Source organism: Ranitomeya variabilis, chromosome 7 (genome assembly GCF_051348905.1).
Source record: "Ranitomeya variabilis isolate aRanVar5 chromosome 7, aRanVar5.hap1, whole genome shotgun sequence".
NCBI lineage: Eukaryota > Metazoa > Chordata > Amphibia > Anura > Dendrobatidae > Ranitomeya > Ranitomeya variabilis.
The window spans coordinates 224,395,172-224,420,712 of record NC_135238.1 but is presented as its reverse complement, the minus strand read 5'-3'; the positions used below and the strand labels follow the sequence as shown (position 1 = coordinate 224,420,712).

The 25,541-nt window shown below is 41.4% G+C and overlaps 1 protein-coding gene across 1 annotated transcript in view; it reads left to right on the top strand.

Annotated features, from left to right (window-relative positions):
- ARHGAP15 (Rho GTPase activating protein 15) overlaps positions 1-25,541 on the top strand; it is a 690,583-nt gene that overhangs the window by 361,927 nt on the left and 303,115 nt on the right. Inside the window, exon 9 of the mRNA XM_077273018.1 lies at positions 511-625. Within this exon, the coding sequence (XP_077129133.1) occupies positions 511-625 (115 nt within the window). The remainder of the gene's footprint in view (positions 1-510; positions 626-25,541) is intronic.

Sequence of the window (25,541 nt, the reverse complement as noted above, 5' to 3'; positions counted from 1 at the left end):
CTGTTCTTTGAGATAAGTTTATCACCTGGAATGTTCCTTTAAATGGGTTTTCTCATCACCATAAATGCCTAAAATTGTAAAGTAAAGTAAAATCCTTAATATTGGAGGGATTTTTAATTCTATTGTTACCGTCCACCTTTGCAGTCTATCAGAGGTGGCCAGTTTCCTAGCAAGGAGAGCAGGACTTGCAAACTGTGAACCTTAGATGGATTCCTCTGAAGTTGGCCACAATGTTGGATACTTTCAGCTTCAGTCTCCCATGCGCTTCTCCCATACTGCCGAGGCAGCAACGATCAGGTCTGGGGTTGCAGCCATGCCGCTGGTCCAACCTGTTAGTCCTACAGTAGTGCACCACCCCTCAGGCAAGCAGTGTGTCGGGAGGCAGAAGTTTGGAGCACTCATGAGGATAGCCATTGGATGAGTAAAATAATTCTCGTACCTGTGATTAAATCTGATTTTCTAAAAAAAAAATCTTTTTAGGTCTAAAAACTTTTCGAATGTGTCTTTCAGGGAATGGTGCCTTTTTCAGCACTGAGCATTAATGTCCGGAAGTCTGCCAGCACGGAGATTTTACTTCCAGGAAATGAGCTGAAAGAGAAGAAAAATGAGCAAAGAAAATCACTAGGTACGTATTTTATATCATCTATCACTTTTCTGCTATGAATATGATCTCCTCTGCCAGTTCATTTTGAATATTGCCAAAAAAAGGGTTCACATTTCTGTTCTGATTTTTTTTTTTTGCTATATTTATGGTGGGTCGGGGCTCCATATGTACTCAGCCTGGCTAGTAGCTGTAAATCATTCAGCTGAGGCAATGAAAACTTAATCTCCGAACACTATCAAATAGTCGGAGACCACCCGAGCGTGCTCGGGAAAACCCGAGCAACGAGTATACTCGCTCATCACTACAAGTCACCCTTCTGTGACCTGCTCCCCTGGGCAACATTACACAAAGGGGTCATCAATCCAGGGGTAGCGCATGCCAGTAACGACCTGATGACACTGAGAAAGACAAAATATCCATAGGCGCATGCACTGGCCCACCCCCTAGGGAATGATGATGCCTGCGCAATATCTTAGGCTGAGGAGCTGGTCACAATGACTGATATCTCATGTAGGCACCTTCATTTCCGGTGGCGGAACATGAGCAGATGGACATTCCTGCTCTCACACCATCATCAGCACGTTGATGTGCATGGGCCGCCCCCAGAATGATTGCGCTTGAGTGACATGTCGGTGGGTGGAGCAGGTCTCAGTAAAGAATATCCTGTCAATCACTGGCAGGAAGCCCATTCTGTGTCTGATGAAGGTCCGTATTTTTGGACCGAAACACTACTATTTTTGGGGGATTATCAGAATAAAAATTTAGTCTATCTTCATTTTGGAGTGCCAGGTATCTTTATATTTTTGAACTGCAATACCCGGCATAGGTTGTGGACAAGACTGGCGCGGTTTACTGGCAAAAACAATTACGGTAAACCTCTTTTTCTAATCCCTGAAAAATCTTTAATTTTGGATTAATAAGGAATCTGCATCCAGAACTTTTTACGTTTGCATTTCTCTACATGAAAAGCTAAGAGCAGCGCATCAAATTTATCATCAATGTACAGTATCAGGAGCATTAATGTTACAGTGTTCAGGCATGAAAATAAAATAAATAGCTTTTTGGAATAATGTTTTAATGATCACACATCCGAGTCCAATGTCGTAGCCAGTACAGCGATGTGACGGAGCCAAAAGTGACTTCTGAATATTTGGCATCTAAACACACATGACACATTGTTAGCAATTAACAGGTGGCTCATTCATTGTCCAGTTTGTCTACAGAGAATTCCAACAATTGGGATATTTTGAAATATAATTTTTTTTTGCGCTACAGATTTTCTACAGCCTACACATGTATCTTCTTCAAATAATGACTTGTTTATATTGTAAAAATGAAAAATAATTCGGGAAAAGTAATTAAAATGTATATCGAATTGTTATTGTGTGACATCATCTTCTCATGAGAAAGCCAAAAAATAACTTTTTGGTATTATATTTTTTTTATTAGCTGATTTTCACCAATCTGGAAAAACAAAACTGTTCAAAAAATATCAAATTCACATGTGAAACTAAAAGGTGAAATTTCTTTAAAGGGGTTGTCTAGTACTTTTAAATTAAAGTCCTTTTCTTAGGATAGATTATCAATATCAGATCAGTAGGGGTGCAATACCTGGCACCTCTGCTGATCAGCTGTTCCCGCCGGTGGCAGCAGGTGGTCTAATCGGTGGCGGAGCGGAACAGCAGAGCTCTATTAACCGTATTGTGGCTGCACCTGAGTACTGCAGATCCACTTCCATTCATTTCCATAGGGGCGGTTGTGCAGAACCCATCCATGGCCAGTATACAGGTGAAGTAGCTGTGCTGCTCTCCTCTGCAACTGATCACATCCCACCAGCACTTGCACTATAAACATCTGTTTGGCGGGGGGTGCTGGGTGTCACACCGCCAAAGATCTGATATTGATGATCTACCATTATGTTAGCTGGAAGACTGTAGGTTCTCCATTTTTTTCTGATACTACAAAAACATACTCTAATGTGTAGGTAGGTGTGTGTGTGTGTGTGTGTGTGTGTGCATGTGTGTGTGCCTGAAATGAAGAATTTATGCTATAGAGACAAAGACTGATGTCAGTGTCAATAGTCTTTGTCTTGCACCTTGGAATATGTTGGCGCCATATACCCACGGGACTTTTCACAGTGCCTATCCCCTCATAGTGCTCATGATTGCAACTTTTCAGGATTTTCACGCCTCTACCATAATCTCACAATGTGCATTTTGGCACCCCTGAAACCTACTTTTTGGGAAGCCTTGATAGATCTTCTAGAATTCCTGTTCCCTTTTCTAGAAGCCTCCGGGACATTCTGGAAGATTCTACAAGTAAGCAGCATGAATGTTTCTTCTTCGGTATATTGACCTAATAGCTTCCTTTCATATTTATCTGCTTTTAGGAATCCAGTATATTCTCTACAGTTATCAATGACTATAAATATAAACCTATCGAAACCGAGGACTGTGATTGTAAAAATGCCGAAAGGGGCAATAAATCTATGTAAAAATGCAATATTGTATTAAACTTCTTTGCATTCATGAATACTTCATTAAATCATAAGAAATCGTACTAACCCAAACCAGTTTACTTGTGTTTAATCCACTCTAGGAACTAAACATGCTGCTACCCAAAAAAAAACAGATCGCCCGTGTCCTCTGAAGTACTCCTCTATGAATGGCATTTGTGATTGTGTGTGACTCACAATACAAACAAAATCCCTGTGTTAACCAAAGACTTTTGGTTTGATGGGAAAAATCATAGGTTTGCAAAATGCTGAACTCATATAAATATAAATATACATGTTTACCGGGTTTTGTTCTGGAGAATTGCAGCTTTCAAGATTGCTTGTGTTTGCTCAATACCACAGCTTCATCATCCAGCTCACGTGGTGTTCACAGGCCAAGACCGTGTAACCCTGTACGGTGAGGCTGCGAAAAGACTATGGGCTTGGTAGAGTGAAAAGAATTAGCGGTGGTTTGCATCCTACATACCTCATCTAACCCCTTATTGTACCCATAACAGGAAGCGGAGCACTGGTGGCCTTCTGCATTGAAGACCATAGAGATATACAGTGGGGCAAAAAAGTATTTAGTCAGTCAGCAATAGTGCAAGTTCCACCACTTAAAAAGATGAGAGGCGTCTGTAATTTACATCATAGGTAGACCTCAACTATGGGAGACAAACTGAGAAAAAAAAATCCAGAAAATCACATTGTCTGTTTTTTTAGCATTTTATTTGCATATTATGGTGGAAAATAAGTATTTGGTCAGAAACAATCAATCAAGATTTCTGGCTCTCACAGACCTGTAACTTCTTCTTTAAGAGTCTCCTCTTTCCTCCACTCATTACCTGTAGTAATGGCACCTGTTTAAACTTGTTATCAGTATAAAAGGACACCTGTGCACACCCTCAAACAGTCTGACTCCAAACTCCACTATGGTGAAGACCAAAGAGCTGTCAAAGGACACCAGAAACAAAATTGTAGCCCTGCACCAGGCTGGGAAGACTGAATCTGCAATAGCCAACCTGCTTGGAGTGAAGAAATCAACAGTGGGAGCAATAATTAGAAAATGGAAGACATTCAAGACCACTGATAATCTCCCTCGATCTGGGGCTCCACGCAAAATCCCACCCCGTGGGGTCAGAATGATAACAAGAACGGTGAGCAAAAATCCCAGAACCACGCGGGGGGACCTAGTGAATGAACTGCAGAGAGCTGGGACCAATGTAACAAGGCCTACCATAAGTAAAACACTACGCCACCATGGACTCAGATCCTGCAGTGCCAGACGTGTCCCACTGCTTAAGCCAGTACATGTCCGGGCCCGTCTGAAGTTTGCTAGAGAGCATTTGGATGATCCAGAGGAGTTTTGGGAGAATGTCCTATGGTCTGATGAAACCAAACTGGAACTGTTTGGTAGAAACACAACTTGTCGTGTTTGGAGGAAAAAGAATACTGAGTTGCATCCATCAAACACCATACCTACTGTAAAGCATGGTGGTGGAAACATCATGCTTTGGGGCTGTTTCTCTGCAAAGGGGCCAGGACGACTGATCCGGGTACATGAAAGAATGAATGGGGCCATGTATCGTGAGATTTTGAGTGCAAACCTCCTTCCATCAGCAAGGGCATTGTAGATGAAACGTGGCTGGGTCTTTCAACATGACAATGATCCAAAGCACACCACCAGGGCAACAAAGGAGTGGCTTCGTAGGAAGCATTTCAAGGTCCTGGAGTGGCCTAGCCAGTCTCCAGATCTCAACCCTATAGAAAACCTTTGGAGGGAGTTGAAAGTCCGTGTTGCCAAGCGAAAAGCCAAAAACATCACTGCTCTAGAGGAGATCTGCATGGAAGAATGGGCCAACATACCAACAACAGTGTGTGGCAACCTTGTGAAGACTTACAGAAAACGTTTGACCTCTGTCATTGCCAACAAAGGATATATTACAAAGTATTGAGATGAAATTTTGTTTCTGACCAAATACTTATTTTCCACCATAATATGCAAATAAAATGATAAAAAAACAGACAATGTGATTTTCTGGATTTTTTTTTCTCAGTTTGTCTCCCATAGTTGAGGTCTACCTATGATGTAAATTACAGACGCCTCTCATCTTTTTAAGTGGTGGAACTTGCACAATTGCTGACTGACTAAATACTTTTTTGCCCCACTGTATAGGTCCAGCTGAACCATCAATTTTCTAAGATGTATAAAAATAGCCACAGAAATGGTTCCTGAGTGATGACCTTTTCTGGGCCGGATAGGATCAGGGATTATGGGTGGTGGAAGCCTCCTAATTCCACCAAAATGGTCAATACACAAGAAGGTATGCCCAATGTTCCTTTCCTGTAATCAGGTCCTCTTAGAAGGTCATCATCCAATCACTTTCCTGCAAATGTATCTAGAATTGTCTATGAAATCAACTCCATCAAAACACATATGTGATCACGCTGGTCTTTGAAATGTAAATCCCTCTGGTGCTGCATTACCAAGAAATTTGCATTTTCATTCATATGTAAATTAGGCAAAAGTGCTCAGGAATGACAGAGCACTTCCCGAACCTCTGCCTCCTCCTGTGGTGGGTTCCCTGTCTAGCATGAACCTCTTTAGCTTGATTGATAGCTCACCGTCTAATTTCCTTGCTTGTTGTCCCATGGAGAGTGAACCCTCTAAAGAAGCTGGTGCTGGGCGGGGTATCAACCTGGGAAGGCAGAGGCTTGCCACTCCCAGAGCACTTAATAACTCATTTGCATATAAATTAAAACATTAAACTCTCACTAATGCAGTAACAGATATAAGTGTAAGTTCATCAACCCTTTATAACTTGTCTATTGCTGTATTCCTGAGAGTTTTAGGCTTTAAATCAAATGCAAATCACATGTTAAAAAGTGCTCTGGGTGTGGCATAGCACCTATCAAGCCTCTGCCTACACAGGCTGTTTCGCCACCCAGAACGAGACTTTAGCTTGATTGATAGCTCACTGTGTGATGCCAGGAAAGGAAATCAGACAGTATGCTATCACTCAAGCTAAAGACTCAAGCGCTGGGCAGGGACTATTCCCCTCCCATTAGTGGGCTTGTACCTAACATTACCCATTCCTTATCTCTACAGTATATTACTGCTAATCCTTTCTTCCTTTTATCTATAAAACACTTATCTTTATACACTATCATGGGGTTTCCGCATTAGCACTGCTATTCTAGACATTACCATAACATATTACATAGGGATTACACACATACACATTAAATGCATAAAGCGTGGAATACTGTTCACATTACACATATGCATATGGCGGTGGTTTTAAGGTTGGGACGGGGTAAAACAGTCCACAGTCTCACATTTCTGACTTTTTTAATTCCCACCTATTCTGTATTTTTGTTTGTTCATATGTGATGATATGGCGCCTTTGTCATTATGTCACTTGTCAGACAGGAGAACCAGGGAATGGCGCGGTCTTTGCCGCCAAGAGAAATCAAGGTGCCGAAATTTCAGTTTGCTTGTAGGTAAAATGTTATTCAAACTGATAAAAAACAAAACTATATACACAACTATGTATACTATATATATAACTATATACACGAAAACAAATAAAAACTATATACACAACTATATATACTATATATATAACTATATACACAAAAAAACAAATAAAAAGTACACACAACGCATTTTGGCTGTTTACAGGCTTCTTTTGGAAGGCAGCAAACAACCGAAACGCTCTGTGATTGCAACTTCTGCACCCACTATAGGGACACTCCCTGATTATTAGCATTTTTGTAGTAATATGCTGCATAAATATTTCCACTTCAAGACTTGTTCAAGTGATGAAAATTCCTCATAACCTCAAATTTCAAATGTAGTCTGTAAACATCACAACGACATCTAATGACTTCTTCATTAATATGTAATATCTGTCCCAGATCTCCAAAATTCTCTACGTGCTAATGAATGGGTCACAGTCTTTGAAATTAGTAATTTTGATCAATATTGTTTTAGGATTAATATTTTGACTTAAATTTATATGATATATTCAATTAATTATCAAAATATATAATATTTTTGAAAAAAGAAATTGTCAAAGAATGAAGTTTGTTACGGGTTTTTGGCTCAATTTGGAAAATACTGAATGAGCCAAAGAGTATTGGCTGTGACAATCCAATATGTCCCACAGCACAGATTGGCAAAATGTAATTGTGATTTATTTTATGTTTTTTTTTCCCTTTTGCAACAAAACACTGGTGACTAACTGTAGTGGGAATGATTTCTACCAGCATCTTGACACTGATAAATTGAAAAACATTTAATTATACAATATGGTGCTAAACTGTTATGATGATGACAATTATTATTTATTATTTAGTAGTAGTTATGATAGTAGTAATAATTATAACAGTAGCAATAGTTATAATAGTAAGCAAAGTCATATTAGTCATAATTGTTGCACCAGTAGGAATGATAATAGCAGTAGTCATAGACGTTCTTCACTTGTAAAGCAACTTTTAGGGTATGTTCAAATGTTACGTTTTTGCAGCGTTTTGGGGGCGACAACTCTCGTTATTGGTGCAAACAAAATTCTGTGAAAACACAATAAGTGAACATGCGGTAAAAGTTGCTAAATGGGTGAAGGACTTGACTACTGATATTATCAAAATAAACAGCAAGAATGCTGCAAAAATGCCACATGTGAACATACTCTTATTGTACTTTTTATGGCTTACGTTACACTTTTAATGGTTGCACAGAACCCCTATTTGCTCATCCTCTATGTATAGCACCCTTCAATTAAGGGTATTTAACCCCTTTCTGACATTAGACATAATCCGTCCATGTGACCTGTGTATATCTGACCAGGGATGGATTATTACATCTGCACGGTTGCCCGCGCAGACAGGTGGTGTGCGGGCGATCACCACCGTGTGTCAGCTGATTCCGACACACTGCTCCCGGCACTTTAATCCCCGAAATGCTGCGATCGAAAAAAGAGATTGCAGCATTTCAGGAGCCAGCAGAGGGCTTACTGTCCCTGTGCCTTTTGGATCGGAGACCCCGTGGTGTGACGAGGGGTCCCGATCGTTGCCATGGTGACCTGATGTCATCATGAAGACATCCGGGGTGCCAGAGCTAGGAAATATGCTGATCATGCACAGTGTATGATCAGCAAGTTTCTTTGTCAGTGCAGAGCTGACAGTTTCTACAGCATGGGCATGCTGCTGCATCCCCATGTTGTACAAGCAATCGGCCTGCAAAAAATGACTGTCCCTTAGTGGGACTAAGCACAAAAGTAAAAACATTTTTTGAAGTAATTGTAAAAATATTTAAATAAAAATCAAAAATAACAATAAAAAAATCAAGATATTGTATCAATAAATAAATATTTTAATGAAAAACAATATAAACAAGAAAAGTACAAATATTTGGTATCCCCGCATCAACAACTACCCGACCTATAAAACTGTCCCACTAGTTAACCCATTTAGTCAGCACCATAAGAAAAGCAAGGCAAAAACCTTATCATCACACCATCGAACAAAAAGTAGAATAAAACCAAAATAAAAAAGACTGATATAAATAAACATGGTACAGCTGAAAACGTCATCTTGTCCCGCAAAAAAGCTACCCATCATACAGCTCCATCAGTGGAAAAATAAAAAAGTTATAGCTCTCAGAATAAAGCGATGCAAAAATAATTATTTTGCCTATAAAATAGTTTTTGTGTAAAAGCGCTAAAGCATAAAAAAATATAAATGAGGTATCACTGTCATCGTACTGACCCGAAAAAGAAAACTGCCTTATCAATTTTACCACACACGAAACAGCATAAGCCCCCCAAAATGTGTTTGTTCATTCTGCCTCACAAAAATCGGAATAGAAAGCGATCAAAAAATGTCATGTGCCCGAAAATGGTGCCAATAAAAACTTCAACTCACCCCTCCCAAAATAAAGCCATCGCATGACTCAGTGGGCCAAAATATGGAAAAATTATAGCTTTCAAAATGTGGTGATGCAAAAACTATTTTTTTGCAGTAAAAAGTGTCTTTTAGTGTGTGACAGCAGCCAAATATAAAAGCCTGATATAAATCTGGTATTGCTGTAATCGCGTCGACTCGAAGAATAAAGTCGCCTATTCACTTATACCACACGAGGAACAGCGCAAAAAATCAATAAAACCAATTCTTCACCTGCTGTTGATTTTTTCATTCTGCCTCCCAAAGATTGCAGTAAGGCTCGGCGCACATTTATCCTGCGCTCTGCGCTGAGCTCTTGCATCGGGGTTTCCGTGTAAATCTTTGAAATACATGATTCAGACAGAACCTCTGGCAGAAGATTCCCTATAATGAGGCAGATGAAGGCACTGTAGACGCCATCTGTCCTGGGATCTGGCTGTGCCCATCTTTTTAGGATTGCATAAAAGTGCCATTGGCTACAGTTTTGTGCACTTCTGAAAAGAAGGTCACCGCTGAACAGAGGCCATATGGAGTCTAGAGTAACTCTGCTGCCTCAATTTAGTGAATGAATCCCTCAAGGGTTTCATCTGAATCACGTCACTCAGAGATTTAGATGGAAACCCCAAAGTAAGTGGTCAGCATAGAGCGTCAGATAGCTGTGATACAAAACATTATGCAAAATGTTCCCAATAAAAGCTTCAACTCAATCCACAAAAAAAGCAAGTCCCCACTCAGGTCTGTCATCTGTTAACGGAAATATAGGGGGCTTCCATGTTACTGGAGTACAAAGGCTCTGGAAAAGCAAAATGGCTCCTCACTCGCCAAAAGAAATTCAGCAAATTCTGCACTCTCAAGTGCAAATGCCCTCTTCCTTCTGAGCCCCACAGTGTACATAAACCACATATATCATCCACTTTTGGCATTTCTGAAGTGATGAGAGCACCCCTCAGGTGTAAAGGGGTTCAAATAAATTATTATTATTATTAATAGTAGTAGTTAGAAATTACTATTTTTATAACATAGTAGTAGTCACTAGTTATTAGCAGTTATATTTATCATACCTCAGAAGAAACTATTGCGAAACGCGCGTTGGGGTACCGTTACTCACCTCCTCCAGGTTGTTAAAATGTTACTATCAATTGATCTTGTGACTATTCTTAGTGCATTTATTACTGATATATTTTGTGCTGTACCCACTATGGGATGTTATTGATGGATTCTGTTATGCCCATGTTTATGCTTTCCGTGGCTTCAGTATGATATGTACCTTTGAGTCCTATATATTCTTTTAGTACTGCATTTTTTTTTTTACTTTTACCTGGTTTTTTGTCCTGGATAGATGGGATCATCTCTGTCACATTTCTTTCTCTCCTTTTTAACATTTTTTTATCATGTTATATTAATTCCTAATAGAGGCCATTACTATTTGTTTAGCTGCATTTGTTTCTATTGGTTTTGGAATTTCATATATTTGTTGGAAGTGCCTATTATTTATGGAACGTCTCCCTCTTGGTTTTCAGTTATATTTACAGTAGCAGGAATTGCAGTATCAGTAACAGTTATAACGAGTGTATAAAAATTCTGTACGATTTTCATCCAGAAGAGTGGAGCGATTTTTTTGTTACTTTTCATCTGCATACAATCTATTTTATTACTCTATAGCTATTAATAATTTGTAAGACCATTTACAGTTTCCTATGTTACAGAATTGTAATATATCTGGTAAAATTGTATGCTGTACTGTGTCTCTGCATGGCATCTGATTTTTTTTCTCGCACCCCTCTGATTTAGGAGTGAAATGAAATCGTAGCATGCGGTGATTTTTTTTCACAGGCAGATTCCGTTGATGAAATAAATCGGTCATCAGCACTGCCTCATTGAATAACATTGGTCCGAGTGCTATCCAATAAAAAATTGTATAGCACTCTTCCAATTTTATACTGTGATGTGAGCGAGCCCTTAGTGTAATAACTATGGAGATATACAGTATTGGTAGCATCATGTCTAACGGTTGTAGCCATTGTAGCATCATTAGTATTACTAATTGTAACTCATAGTGGTGGCACTAGCAATATTAATAAAATAGCAGTTGCAATAGTAAAAGTAGCAGTAATTAGAGATGAGCTGATCAATTCACAGAGGATTGAGTTTGAGTCGAGTTTTTTGAAACTTTTGGTTCAAACACACTGAGGTTCGATTCGGGGTTCACCAAAAAAAAAACTGTCCGGTCACCATTTCCTACACTGCTGAAGTATCGAATATAGAACTAATGTCTTTTTGCTTGGTTGCAAAATGTTTCCCGATAATATGACATCTAGCGGATTGTCACAGATCAGCTGTTCCCAGTGGAGCAGAATTTGTAGAATCTCTGGGTAAATCTTTCTTCGGTAGAGTGTAAGTTCTTATGATCAGTGAGGTCCTAACTCTTTTACTTCTGTAGAGTGCAAGTTCTAATGGTCAGTGAGGTCTTCTCTATCTCTCCGGTAGAGTGTAAGCTCTAGAGTTTGGCATCCGCAAAAATCTATAGGCTAGCAATAGGTGGGGGTCTCAGTACCTTTACTCATCAAGATCCCAATCTCAGAAAGGAGGAGAGCAGAGTAGCTTTACCGAGGTCACCAGAAACTAACAGGACCAGGTCCATGTCACATCTCTCGCGGGAAGACAATATGTTTTACCACTCGAAGACTCGTTTGCCTTAATTCTGCCAGTTATTCAACTATATTAATGCGCTTTTGAAATAAAAAAAACTATATCTATATAATACAGAAGTCAATATGATAGAGAGGCTTAATTTCTTTTATATTCCTAGGCTTTTATTTTGCTAGCAGATGTTAAATTTGGTGCAGTCATATCACAGCTGTGTGGCTTCAAAGCTCAATCTGGGTTTGAGTATGCAAATAGGCACATGAATATACGCCTTGCTTCCGTTATTCCACAATCCAGAGCGCTAATATATATTGTAGATGCAGTATGTAAAAGAAGCTGATATTATTAAGATAATGCGGCCAAGTAAGTGAGGTAGGCGTATTTTCCAACTGGCGCACAAAAGAGGCAAGCGTTCTCCTTCACAATTTAGTTTACTAAACAAAGCTGAGATGCTCGTGGAGAATGCCGCTATATAGAACTTTCAATTCTGTTCTTTCAATCGTACTTCAAAACACAGCTGTGCTTGTCCTCACACCATTGTGTGCATTGGTATGCAAATCACTGGGATGCATGAGATATTCCACTTTCTTTCTTTAAAAGCTGCTCGATGTGATTGTTATAGATCATCTTTCATTGGCGCTCGGTGTCACACTGGTTTGGGATAGTGAGACAAACTTTTTAGTAGGATACATTATCATCGCACCTTATATGTTTCCCCAAAGGAAAAGTTCAAAAAGTTTTCAGTTCAAAGTGAATGTTGAGCCATTGGATTTAATTTCTTACATTCTTATATCCAACATTTAAAGGTTATCATCTATTGGCCAGATAGATGATTACTATACGGATCATTGGGGGTCTGACCACTGGGACAGATGGAAACATATATAGGAAACCACCCTTGGTCTCCAAAGTCTTGAGTAGATCTAGTGTGGTCACATAAGGGCCACCTGCATATCTGCTTTTCAGAAGAACATAGCAACTAGCCTTTGTCTCAACAGATCACTCCATTTATTGTCCAAGGGATTGATTGCAATAGACTACTGCATTACTGTACTCGGCCATCTTCAGGAATCCCACAGAGAATGAATGGAGCTGTGGTCAGCATGCTTTGTCACCGCTCCATTGTGATGAAGCACTTCACTCCAAGAAATTAGAACCCAACCAACCATCAAGACATCACCTACGATGTAGATGCATCAATAGATCCAGTTCGCACTCGTGAGTCTGGTGGCGCTCTCATCAAGAAAAGGTGTCACACTTAAAATCAAAAGCAAAAATAATTAAAGAGGAATTTTTGTTTTCAAAAGCTGAGTTAGAGCAGAAACTGGTAATTTATGATGTTACTGATGAAAAAATCTTTGAAACTACTTCAACTACGTGAGTGTTGGTCATTCTGCTTTTCACTATTCTGTAAATACACATAGTTTTAAATGTTGAGACAGAAGCCGGTGATATGTTCTTGTGATAAACAAAGAAGCAGATATGGCAACGTGCTCTTATGCGACCACAAATTAGATTAACTCAAGACCTTGGAGATCAAGGGTGGTCTCCACAATCCTCTACTTTTGCTTTTCAGCTTCGCTTGTCTGATCAACTATCATCGTCAAAGCATATGATCTCGTCATATGATGGCATCAACCAATAAGTGTGTTTTCAAGAATAATTTCCTCAATTGGTTCTAGCCTTAAATCTTTTACAATTGATTGGCTGTTGATGGAGGAACATGTGACCATTCCTGCCCATTATTCTCCTCCAATTGGAAAAAAATTACACACAGAAATGCTCTTTAACAATTTTAGGAGAGTGATGACAGGTCTATCAGGTCTGGTCACGTGCTCCTCAGTTGCATCTATTTTGTGAATAGGAGAGCTGTGCAGTCTGCAAGGAAAGCTGCATTAACAAGAGAAGGAAGAAAACCTATAATATTTATTGGTAAGTGCTTGAGATGAACAAATTTGTTTGAGTGGAATTGAAATCTCCTTGAATTTTACAATAATTTGTATTCTCCATAATATATATTTTTCACAATGCGCTCAACGTGAATTGAATAAAACTGCAGCCAGCTGTGGCCATCATTTTGCTCAACTGTAGACAACCAGGCTAACTGCTAAAAAAAGAAAATCATAATACTGACTTCACTGGTCACCTATTCCTCCATTTGGTACTCCAAGCATCTTTTTTCCACTAGGCCCATCATGTGGATCTTCTTGGCCCCATTTCACTTCATGCCATGGCTTCCATCACTGACTATGTCTCTGACATCACTGTGTGCCTTGCTGTAGTGCATGTTGTGATGCTGCGACGTGCATCGACCAAGACCTAGTCAATGTAATCACATCAAAGGTCTAGTCAGCAGCAAAAATGGCATTGAGTAAAGCGGCTGAAGAGGATATGGGAAAGGGGAGAAGAGGTGCATAGAACCAGATGGCAGGTTGCAAGGGTGGTGGGATAAGCTAGTCAACTGAACGAGCCAACTCGCCAAGGTTTTTCAAGATCAATGCTCATATGAGCAAATGTTATTGCCATAAACCAGACCAGTACAGTGCCACATGGAACTGTAAGCAACCCAGGTTTATATGTATGGTGGCTGCAGGATCTTCTGGTAGGGCAAGGCTCTTTCAAAATAATTAGACTGAAAGGTCCAGTACAAGATAACCCCATTTGGTGATGACTTTGTAGAGATTCACTTACCACTAGAGTCTACTACTCATGGGTCCCAAATAACCTATTAAATATTCTTATTGCTGATACAGTACATCCTGTGCATTCCATTATACCCACAAAAATGAGAAGGCACTTTAAAATGGACATGCATATTTTCTGTATGGAATGAAGCTGTAACCTTATGACCATTTCCTTTGTTGGGTTCAAGGAACCCCAGTCCAATATTCACTAGAACATGCATTTTTGTTCTAACAAACCTTTACGTGCCTTTGCATGAAATTGAACACATCCAAAGTAGTATACTTGTTGCTTGGGTTTTTCCGAGCATACTTGAGTGCCCTCCGAGTATTTCGGCATGCTAGGAGATTTCGTTTTTGTTGACACAGCTGCATGATTTGTGGCTGCTGGACAGCCTGAATGCATGTGGGGGCTACCTGTTAGGGAATCCTCACATGCATTCAAGCTGTCTAGCAGCCACAAATCATGCAGCTGCGGCGACTCAAACCTAATCTCTGAGCATATGGAACGAGATAACTACGGCACTCAGGGATGCTTGGGAGGTGCTCAAGTTGGGGATCCAACCCGTAATTATAAGTTGAGAAAATACTTGGCACTCAGGAGAATTTTTGTTGCAAGGTTCAAAAGTAGATTTTTATTTTGGTGCATCCAGTTCAACATATAAACGTTTTCGGTCTCGACAAATGAGACCTTCATCAGATATAGTTGTCAACGCTGCAGTGTATATACAAAAAACAAAAAGGAGATGCTGTAAGCAATGAGAATACTGTTGCACAATAATACAAAAATAAATAAATAAACATGAAATCCATATCATATGACAAAACAGTCTGCATACGATTGCGGGAAATGGCGTGCAGTACAGGTGGCAGAATGGGTGAATCCGTTCTAGACCTGCGTGAGACGTGAAACTTGTTCAGGAATTGCTGGAGAGTGTACACGTGTCAAGGTTATACTGAGGTGAAAAATGACAAAGTAAGCAAATACAATGGAAAGTAAACCATAGAACACTGGAGATGTGACCTCGTAGTGGGTCTAACATTGCAAAAGAAGCACTGTCTCAGGTGAAGGATACAGGAAGTGAAATATCCTCCACAGGTAAGTATGGGGATATATGACTAAGGTGCACGGTGGGCTACCTGAAAGAGAGAAAGTTATGCATCAGAGATGACAAAGTACAGAGCTATAATGTGAGAGGGCACAGCTGCCCCATAGGCCACATGGAACACATGCCAGACAGACTAACGGGGTGACCACCAGAAAACCAGACAGGATATATGGGGCTAGATGCGGCCCAACGAAGGCGTACCTGGAGACCATGGGTAGTGTGTGTATAGGTCACACACTGAGTATGGAGGCAGGGAGTGGGAGCGCAGGGCGCCTGTGGAAGGGAATAGAATACACACAGCATGTAACCGCTGCAGGGCTGAAAAAACGAAAAAACGAAAAGCATCCCCCACTAGCAGGACATACCTGAGGTGCTGGAGGGCAGTATATGGCGCGTGTAGCAAGGCGAGAACACTCGCAATACGAGAAGCGCTGTGGAGACATGCATAAATGCTGTTGTTGAAATCAGGCTGGAGCCAGGGAGAGAACAGTCTAAAGCCAGCACAGGGCTGGGACTGTCCGTGATGTTACCTGAGCGGTGCCGCTGCCAGGGGCGATGTGTGCGCTGTGCTGCTGAGCAAGGGGACGCTCCCGGGGCTGCTGAGAAGAGCGCAGCACTTCCGGGTATATGAGCGCTCTCGGACGCGTCACCTGACGTCTGACGTCACCGGGTCATGTGATCGGGGGAGCCGGCGCATGCGCAGAAGAGCCGAAAAGGATGTCAATAGGAATGAAAGCCGGGGGAACCGGCGCTTGCGCAGTGAGCCCCCGGAGGCAAGGAAATGGATATGGGAGTGTACTGCAGTGCAGGAAGCTGTGTGAATAAAAAGGAGAAAATTGTAAATAAAAAGAGTAGGGTGGAAAACCCCAAAGGTGTCTGGCAAGGGGTCACCCCGGATGTATATAGAGAACAATTTACCCTCTATATATAAGGCATGTAGTGCATACTGTACCGTGTGCAGTGCTCAGTGCGAAGGGTGCAATTAACGATTCTGTGGAGAAAAAGGAAAGGGCACAGGTAAACCATAAGTAAAACGATAGTTATGTTACATTACATGGTGCACCTGAAAGGTGCTACAGAATAAAACCAATAGACATGTACATAGTTACAAAAAAGCCGAGACATCGTAGTCTCTGTTGAGACCCTTCGGTTCTAAGGTTTGCAAGGAATAAATCCAATAGGCCTCCCTTCTGAGGAGTAAGCTGACACGGCTTTGGCCCCTTCTTGGAGTGTCTACTTGTTCCAGGACCTGATAGCGGAGCTGAGAAATGTTGTGGTTTTGTTTGGAGAAATGATACGGAAGTGGTAGATGTGTTTTATTGCAGCGAATTGTGGATTTGTGTTGGGCCACCCTGTCTCTTATTCGTTGTGTAGTTTCACCCACATATGCCAGCCCGCAAGGGCACTTGATGACATACACGACATGTGTGGATTCGCAAGTGAAAAACCCTTTTATGGGGATGGCCTTGCCTGTTTGCGGGTGAGAGACTGTGGGACCCTTCTGAACATTGCTACATTGTAGGCAATTTAGACAGGGAAATGTACCCTGTCTTTGGGTTTGAAGAAAGGACTGTTTGGGGACAGACTCCTGTCAGATAATAGAGTCGATAAAAAAATCCGCCACTTCTGCGCCGACCTTTTGAATTTGGTTTTAAAAGAAAACTACTTTATGTTCCAGGATTCCTTTTACACCCAGCTACAAGGCACCGCAATGGGCGCGAACGTAGCGCCCCCATATGCTATTGCATATATGGCGGCCTTTGAAAATGACTTTGTGTACGACCACCCTCTATTCATTGCCCATTGTAGGGTATGGCGCAGGTATATTGATGATATTTTCTGCGTGTGGGACGGTCCCCTGGAATCATTGATAGCCTTTGACCAGCATATTAACAGCATTTGGCCCGAACTTGGTTTCTCTTTACAATACGACAAACTTAAAATCAGCTTCCTTGACACCCTCATTTATAAGGAGAGGGACGGCTCCTTATCTATTGATCTGTACACAAAGCCAACAGACCGCAACGGCCTACTGTATTTCACCAGTTGCCATCCACCATCCATCAAAAACTCTATTCCCAAGTCCCAATTTCACAGGGTTGAAAGAATTGTCTCAGATGATAAAATCAAAGAAACAAGATTGAGTGAGATGGAACAAAAATTTTCAAACCGGGGATATCCGCAGCATATCCTCACAGAGGCCAAACGTAGCATTTCAGTGATTAGATCCAAGGATGACCACAAGAGAATTCCGTTTGTCTCAACATTCCATCCCTTCTCCAACATGGTCCAGTCTACCATCAGGAGACACTGGGGCATCCTTACAAAAAGCTATCCCAGCATTCCAGAGTTTAGGGTGCCCTTTATGTCCTGTTTTAAACGACCCAGGAATCTAAAAGACAAACTAGTCAAAGCTGACATTGGCTCAACCAATAGGGTCCCCAAACAGTCCTTTCTTCAAACCCAAAGACAGGGTACATTTCCCTGTCTAAATTGCCTACAATGTAGCAATGTTCAGAAGGGTCCCACAGTCTCTCACCCGCAAACAGGCAAGGCCATCCCCATAAAAGGGTTTTTCACTTGCGAATCCACACATGTCGTGTATGTCATCAAGTGCCCTTGCGGGCTGGCATATGTGGGTGAAACTACACAACCAATAAGAGACAGGGTGGCCCAACACAAATCCACAATTCGCTGCAATAAAACACATCTACCACTTCCGTATCATTTCTCCAAACAAAACCACAACATTTCTCAGCTCCGCTATCAGGTCCTGGAACAAGTAGACACTCCAAGAAGGGGCCAAAGCCGTGTCAGCTTACTCCTCAGAAGGGAGGCCTATTGGATTTATTCCTTGCAAACCTTAGAACCGAAGGGTCTCAACAGAGACTACGATGTCTCGGCTTTTTTGTAACTATGTACATGTCTATTGGTTTTATTCTGTAGCACCTTTCAGGTGCACCATGTAATGTAACATAACTATCGTTTTACTTATGGTTTACCTGTGCCCTTTCCTTTTTCTCCACAGAATCGTTAATTGCACCCTTCGCACTGAGCACTGCACACGGTACAGTATGCACTACATGCCTTATATATAGAGGGTAAATTGTTCTCTATATACATCCGGGGTGACCCCTTGCCAGACACCTTTGGGGTTTTCCACCCTACTCTTTTTATTTACAATTTTCTCCTTTTTATTCACACAGCTTCCTGCACTGCAGTGCACTCCCATATCCATTTCCTTGCCTCCAGGGGCTCACTGCGCAAGCGCCGGTTCCCCCGGCTTTCATTCCTATTGACATCCTTTTCGGCTCTTCTGCGCATGCGCCGGCTCCCCCGATCACATGACCCGGTGACGTCAGACGTCAGGTGACGCGTCCGAGAGCGCTCATATACCCGGAAGTGCTGCGCTCTTCTCAGCAGCCCCGGGAGCGTCCCCTTGCTCAGCAGCACAGCGCACACATCGCCCCTGGCAGCGGCACCGCTCAGGTAACATCACGGACAGTCCCAGCCCTGTGCTGGCTTTAGACTGTTCTCTCCCTGGCTCCAGCCTGATTTCAACAACAGCATTTATGCATGTCTCCACAGCGCTTCTCGTATTGCGAGTGTTCTCGCCTTGCTACACGCGCCATATACTGCCCTCCAGCACCTCAGGTATGTCCTGCTAGTGGGGGATGCTTTTCGTTTTTTCGTTTTTTCAGCCCTGCAGCGGTTACATGCTGTGTGTATTCTATTCCCTTCCACAGGCGCCCTGCGCTCCCACTCCCTGCCTCCATACTCAGTGTGTGACCTATACACACACTACCCATGGTCTCCAGGTACGCCTTCGTTGGGCCGCATCTAGCCCCATATATCCTGTCTGGTTTTCTGGTGGTCACCCCGTTAGTCTGTCTGGCATGTGTTCCATGTGGCCTATGGGGCAGCTGTGCCCTCTCACATTATAGCTCTGTACTTTGTCATCTCTGATGCATAACTTTCTCTCTTTCAGGTAGCCCACCGTGCACCTTAGTCATATATCCCCATACTTACCTGTGGAGGATATTTCACTTCCTGTATCCTTCACCTGAGACAGTGCTTCTTTTGCAATGTTAGACCCACTACGAGGTCACATCTCCAGTGTTCTATGGTTTACTTTCCATTGTATTTGCTTACTTTGTCATTTTTCACCTCAGTATAACCTTGACACGTGTACACTCTCCAGCAATTCCTGAACAAGTTTCACGTCTCACGCAGGTCTAGAACGGATTCACCCATTCTGCCACCTGTACTGCACGCCATTTCCCGCAATCGTATGCAGACTGTTTTGTCATATAATATGGATTTCATGTTTATTTATTTATTTTTGTATTATTGTGCAACAGTATTCTCATTGCTTACAGCATCTCCTTTTTGTTTTTTGTATATACACTGCAGCGTTAACAACTATATCTGATGAAGGTCTCATTTGTCGAGACCGAAAACGTTTATATGTTGAACTGGATGCACCAAAATAAAAATCTACTTTTGAACCTTGCAACAAAAATTCTCCTGAGTGCCAAGTATTTTCTCAACTTATAATCTCTGAGCATGCCATAAATACTTGGAGACCACCCGAGCATGCTCAGGAAAACCCGAGTAATGATCACACTCGCTCATCACTAATCCCAAGGTGTAGCATGGTCCTATCCTATATACTTCTAAGGCTGCTATTTTACAACTTCAAGTGAATATGGCCAAGTACATGACCTCTTAATCACATAAATAAGAAGTCCAATACATTATATCAATGTAAGATATTTTCCTTGGAGACATAGGTATATACCGTGTGCCAAGGAGCTGAATTACAATCAGCTGGCAGAATAGTATATATCTCGAGCCAGCCACATTGTTTCCATCCATTTCAATTCCCGTTTTTCTTTTTTTTTTCAAAGCCCGGCATTTTAAAGCAGGTTATAGTCTCGGTGAAGCAATCATCGTCCATAAATCAAGTTACAGCAGAGAAATCATTTGCACATCATTTAAGGACTGTTTGCTTTGAAAGACTCACCTCAGGTCCTTTACTATAGCCTTTCCCTCTAAAGATTTCTATTATTTGTTTTGTTCTCTTTGCCTTAAAAGTCCCGGGTAAAATTCATTGCAGTTGTTTGAAGATTAATAAAACAAAATGCATATTTATTCAGCCGAGACTGAGAAAGCCCTTGTTAAGATGATCATATAGTTTTCCCCTGGGCGCGATATAATACAAAAATGTCTATCTAAAAGTCTCCGAAGAATTGTTCAAAACAGCTCAGAGAAGTGAAGTTCAAGGGACTGATCTCACATGTGACTTCTATAAACATTCAGCCTTTGTTGCCCAGAAAGGGGCCACTTCTGGAGAATAAACAGATAGTGTTCGCGTATTGTCCTTTTTTTAGGAGACATCTTGTAACGGAGATCAAAATGGGCTTTAAAGACCCCGCTATATAGCACAGTAGGGGGGGAAATTGTGAGCTCTTGTATCAATTTGTGTGTGACCCACTCCAAGCACGTGAGAAAGTACCAAACTCAAAATATGGACTGTATTCATCATCGGACTGCGCCACTTTTCGAAAAAAAAAGTGTTTAAGAAACCAGAATGTAGAGAAGACGCTTTTACGGATGTGGAAATGGCAAATATTTGCATTTATTTGCATTTATTTACATTTTTATTGCTTTTTTAACCCTTTTAAGAGTTAGCCACCTTTTTCAACAGTTTCTTACTTAAATGCTAAAAAATTATTTTAGTTTTTATTAAAGCTGTTGCACCTTTGACTTTTATAGTCTGTCTTCTGCTGGCTGCAGAATGAGTAAACTAAAAATCCACCAGGCAGCTAGTTCTAATGGGTCTGAGTTTGTAACATATTTAGTCATTTTCGTGCTCCTCTCAGTTAAATTACCATTACAGACCACTTCAAAGTTGAATGTGCAGGGAAAGAGCCTGTTCAAGCCAAATGGTGCAAAAGTATTAATGAAACTGTATCACAAAATTGACTTTTTAACCCTAAATACATGCATTTAAGTTAAAATATATAAAGTAAATAAAATTATCAAGCTCAAACCTGCAATCCTGTACTATTGTATTGCAATAAATTGTAAATAGAGATGATAGAATCTGTTGAAATTTGTATCTACAGATTCGCTCAAATTTTGTGGGGAAATTTGATTTACATCAAATTTATTCTATACAAACCAAATTTGCTATATAAAGACTTTTATTAGATGCTGAAACCTAAAGGCCGCCTCAACAAACGTTGAAAAAATGTTTCAACTCTCCCCATCCCTCATCGGTTCTCTTACCACTCGGACACTTTTCAGGGCACTTCAGTGCCACCGGTGCTGACTCTGACTGACAGTGTCATAAAGTAATGGAAAGGTGCATATCATGACATTGTCCATTGCCCATCGATGTCATGGGCCAAGTCGGTGCAGGAGGCACAGAAGTGACCATAACCAGAAGGAACTTTGTGGCAGGACCAGTGAGTCTAAGTATCATTTTTTCTTTTTATCCAAAAAACATATCCAGCAAAAGGGCGGTTGGATGGCCAAGTAACATCCAGCTGAGGAAAAGCATAAAGAAAATCAGAAAAAAAGTAAGATTTGAAACTGGCCAAATAGAGAAATTTACCTGTGGTTTTTTTCTAGATTTGCTCATCTCTAAGGATAATATTTATGACTTAGCTACATTTTCTAAGGCTAGGTTCAGATTGCGTTAGTGCAATCCGTTTAGCGCGAGCGCTAGCGGATTGCGCTAACGCAATGTCTTTTTCGGGGCCGCGTTCAGGGGTCGCGTTAACGTCCCCGCTCTCGCAGATCCCCGATCTGCGAGAGCGGGGAACGGACCTCTGGCGCGCCGCGGACGCTGCAAGCATCGTCCGAGGTGCGCTACAAAAGACCAGCACATCGCTAGCGCGTGCCGAAAATGACACGCGCTAGCAATGCGCTCTAACATTGCCGGCAATGGGAGCGCTAACGGACGCGGTGCACGGCGTTAATTTCGCCATGCAACGCTGTCCGTTAGCGCTATCCCATTAACGCAATGGGAACCTAGCCTAAAAGAAGTTAAGGTGGTCTCAAAACTTCTTCCAGTCTCCAGATAGTGCTCTATCCACTTCCTGTAATATTCTCTGTCCTTGGTGGCCTTGCAACTTTATACGGACAGGCTTAGCAATAGCTACTCCAACTATTAGGTCCTAGGGAGGTCCTGTCCTTCACCCTCAAACCCCTGTACACAAGGGAATGTGGCGAATGTCAGATAATATGAATGTTAAATTCTAGTAAAATAAACCTAAAATTATTGAAATTTATTACATTATGACCAACAAATCAGTACACATTCTATATTCATTTTGTGATACTATATTACAGTATTAACGGGATTTTCCATCACTGTGATATTTATGACCTCTTTAGGATAGGTCATCTATATCAAACATTTAGAGTACAACAATCAGCACCCCCGACAATCATCTTTTCAGCTCAGCTCCATTCACTATTTACATCTGACCACTGCTGAAAGTGATTGCAGATGATTAGTGGGATGCCGGCTATAGAACCCTCAGTGATCTGCAGTCATGAATATCAAAGTAGTGGTAAACCCCTTAAAACTGTTTTTGGTTGTAATTAGTGATGAGCGAGTATACTCGTTGCTCAGGTTTTCTCGAGCATGCTCAGGTGGTCTCCGAGTATTTGTAATTGCTCGGAGATTTAGTTTTCATTGCGGCAGCTGAATGATTTACAGCTGCTTGATTACTTGTGGGGATTCCCTAGCACCTAGGCAACCCCCACATGTACTCAGCCTGGCTAATAGCTGTAAATCATTCATCTGCCACAATGAAAACTAAATCTCCGAGCAGTTACAAATATTCGGAGACCACCTGAGCATGCTCGAGAAAACCTGAGCAACGAGTATACTCGCTCATCACTAGTTGTAATATCTGAACACTGCATAACAAAAAGAGATGAGTAGAAATGGGTGAACCCAAACACCTACTTGTAAGATGATTACTGCTGGTCAGAGCACTGCGGCTTCCATGCTGTCATGCATCAACCCGCAACTCTGACCGTAGGTAAAAAGTTTACCTCTGGACACAAGCGTAGTCCGATAGGAGTATTACTTCCATCAGCCTACACCTGCTGCCGCTAATAGCAGTGAGAGCAGGCAGCAGCTGATGGAGTATTCACAAGCTGGCACCTGTGTTATAAATAAATAATAAAGAAAATGATGTGGGGTTTCCGTGTATTTTTAATAACCAGATAGGCTTAACTGACAGCTGTGGGCTGCAACCCTCACCTGCCAGCTTCAGCAAGGCTAGTTATCAAGAATAGAAGAGTCCCCATGCTGTTTTTTAAATAATTTAAATAAATAATTAAAAAAAAATGGCGAGGGGTCCCCCATTTTTGACAACCAACCAAGCTAAAGCAGACAGCTGTGGTAAGGGGCCATGAATATTTGCACATTGCCCATCTTTTCCCACTTGCCCTGCAGCGGTGGCAAGTGGGATTCATATTTCTGGGGTTGATGTCACCTTTGTAATGTCTGGTGACATCAAGCCCACAGTTTAGTAATGGAGAGACACCTATAAGACACCTATCCATTACTAATCCTATAGTTATATGATAAATAAAGACACAGCCAGGATAAAGTCTTTTATTTGAAATAAAAAAAACACAATTTTACTTTTTTTTAATTAAAAAGTATCAAAAACAGTTTTGCTCACCGAACGCCCAATGCATTGAATCCCTCTTCTCCTTTCAACTGTTTGGTAGAACTCACTGGCCCCAAACATCCAGGATTTTGCCCATCACTAGAGATGAGTGAATTAATCTGATGTGAATAGACATCATGTTGAATTTTTAGGAATTTGCTGAACCTGGCAAATTCGAACAGTTTGCAATTCACTTTTTGAATTGGCAAATTGCCCTGGATGTATGTTGCAAATTTTACACATTGCAGAAGATTGCATCCATGACCACAGGTGTGGTCAGGCTAGGTCAGGACATAATGTCTTGCAACTATCACATCATATGATATAGCACAGTCAGTCAGGATGGAACATCAGCCTACATAAAAGTTGAGGCCACTATTTTGTGATGAATCTGAATAGTGAGAGAATGTCACAGTTTATCTAGCGATAAGGATAGAAAGCCATAAATCACTGAAGAAACATTACAGAAAGTGTGTGGCAGCACAGCTGTCAAAATGATTAGTGTGTGAGGAACAGGCTGCTAGTTACCTTCGTCTGTTTACCCACAGCCAATAATGTGGAGGTCACTTTGACATTACTGATGCTGTTTTTGCATTAAATAGCTTATTAGGGGTTAGATACAGTCCTTGGAGACATCCGAGTGTTCCACACATTCTTTAAGCTCAATTGGTCAGCATTGTAGAATATTTTTGGAAAAATTTGTCAAAAATGAAGAATATTTTTTCAGTACAGTGTAATGGTATAATACATACTGTGTAAACGCTATATATACAGTTCATAGCAGCAGTCACTATCAGATAGGACGCATAGGTATATTGGCTACCACTCTGCTTGAGGCGTATTGCGCACCGTGGTTTTTACAGAGAGGCACATCACTTGAACAGTCTCTCTGTTCAATGGCAACGTTGGCCATTCACAGCTCTTCCTTTTGGGTGCCAGACTGTCCTCTACCTTCCAACAGAAAACACTGAGCAACATGAAGGTCATGTCACGCACTCAGGCATCAACCCAACTCAGTCTGGTGGGAACATGGTAATTTAATGAGGCACAAACCTTTTCATGTGCCCCAATGGCTGACAATACTTTCTAGCCGGTGTATAAGTTTGTCAAAAGGTTTGTATGTGACACAGGTAACGCCATATCTTCATGTTTCTCTGCCACATCGGCATCTTACTCCCAGCTGGTCACCCATATTGGGCACCTCCCATGGCAGGAACCAGTCTGGAGCACCTTTCTCTCTTTCAGGCTACTGCTGCTTACCTGCTCTGCTCCAGCTACTTTCCCTTAGTCATCACTGGGCTGGTTCCTATATTTCTCCTCACAGCTGCATCCCTGTAGGGTCTCTGGGCACTCAAAATG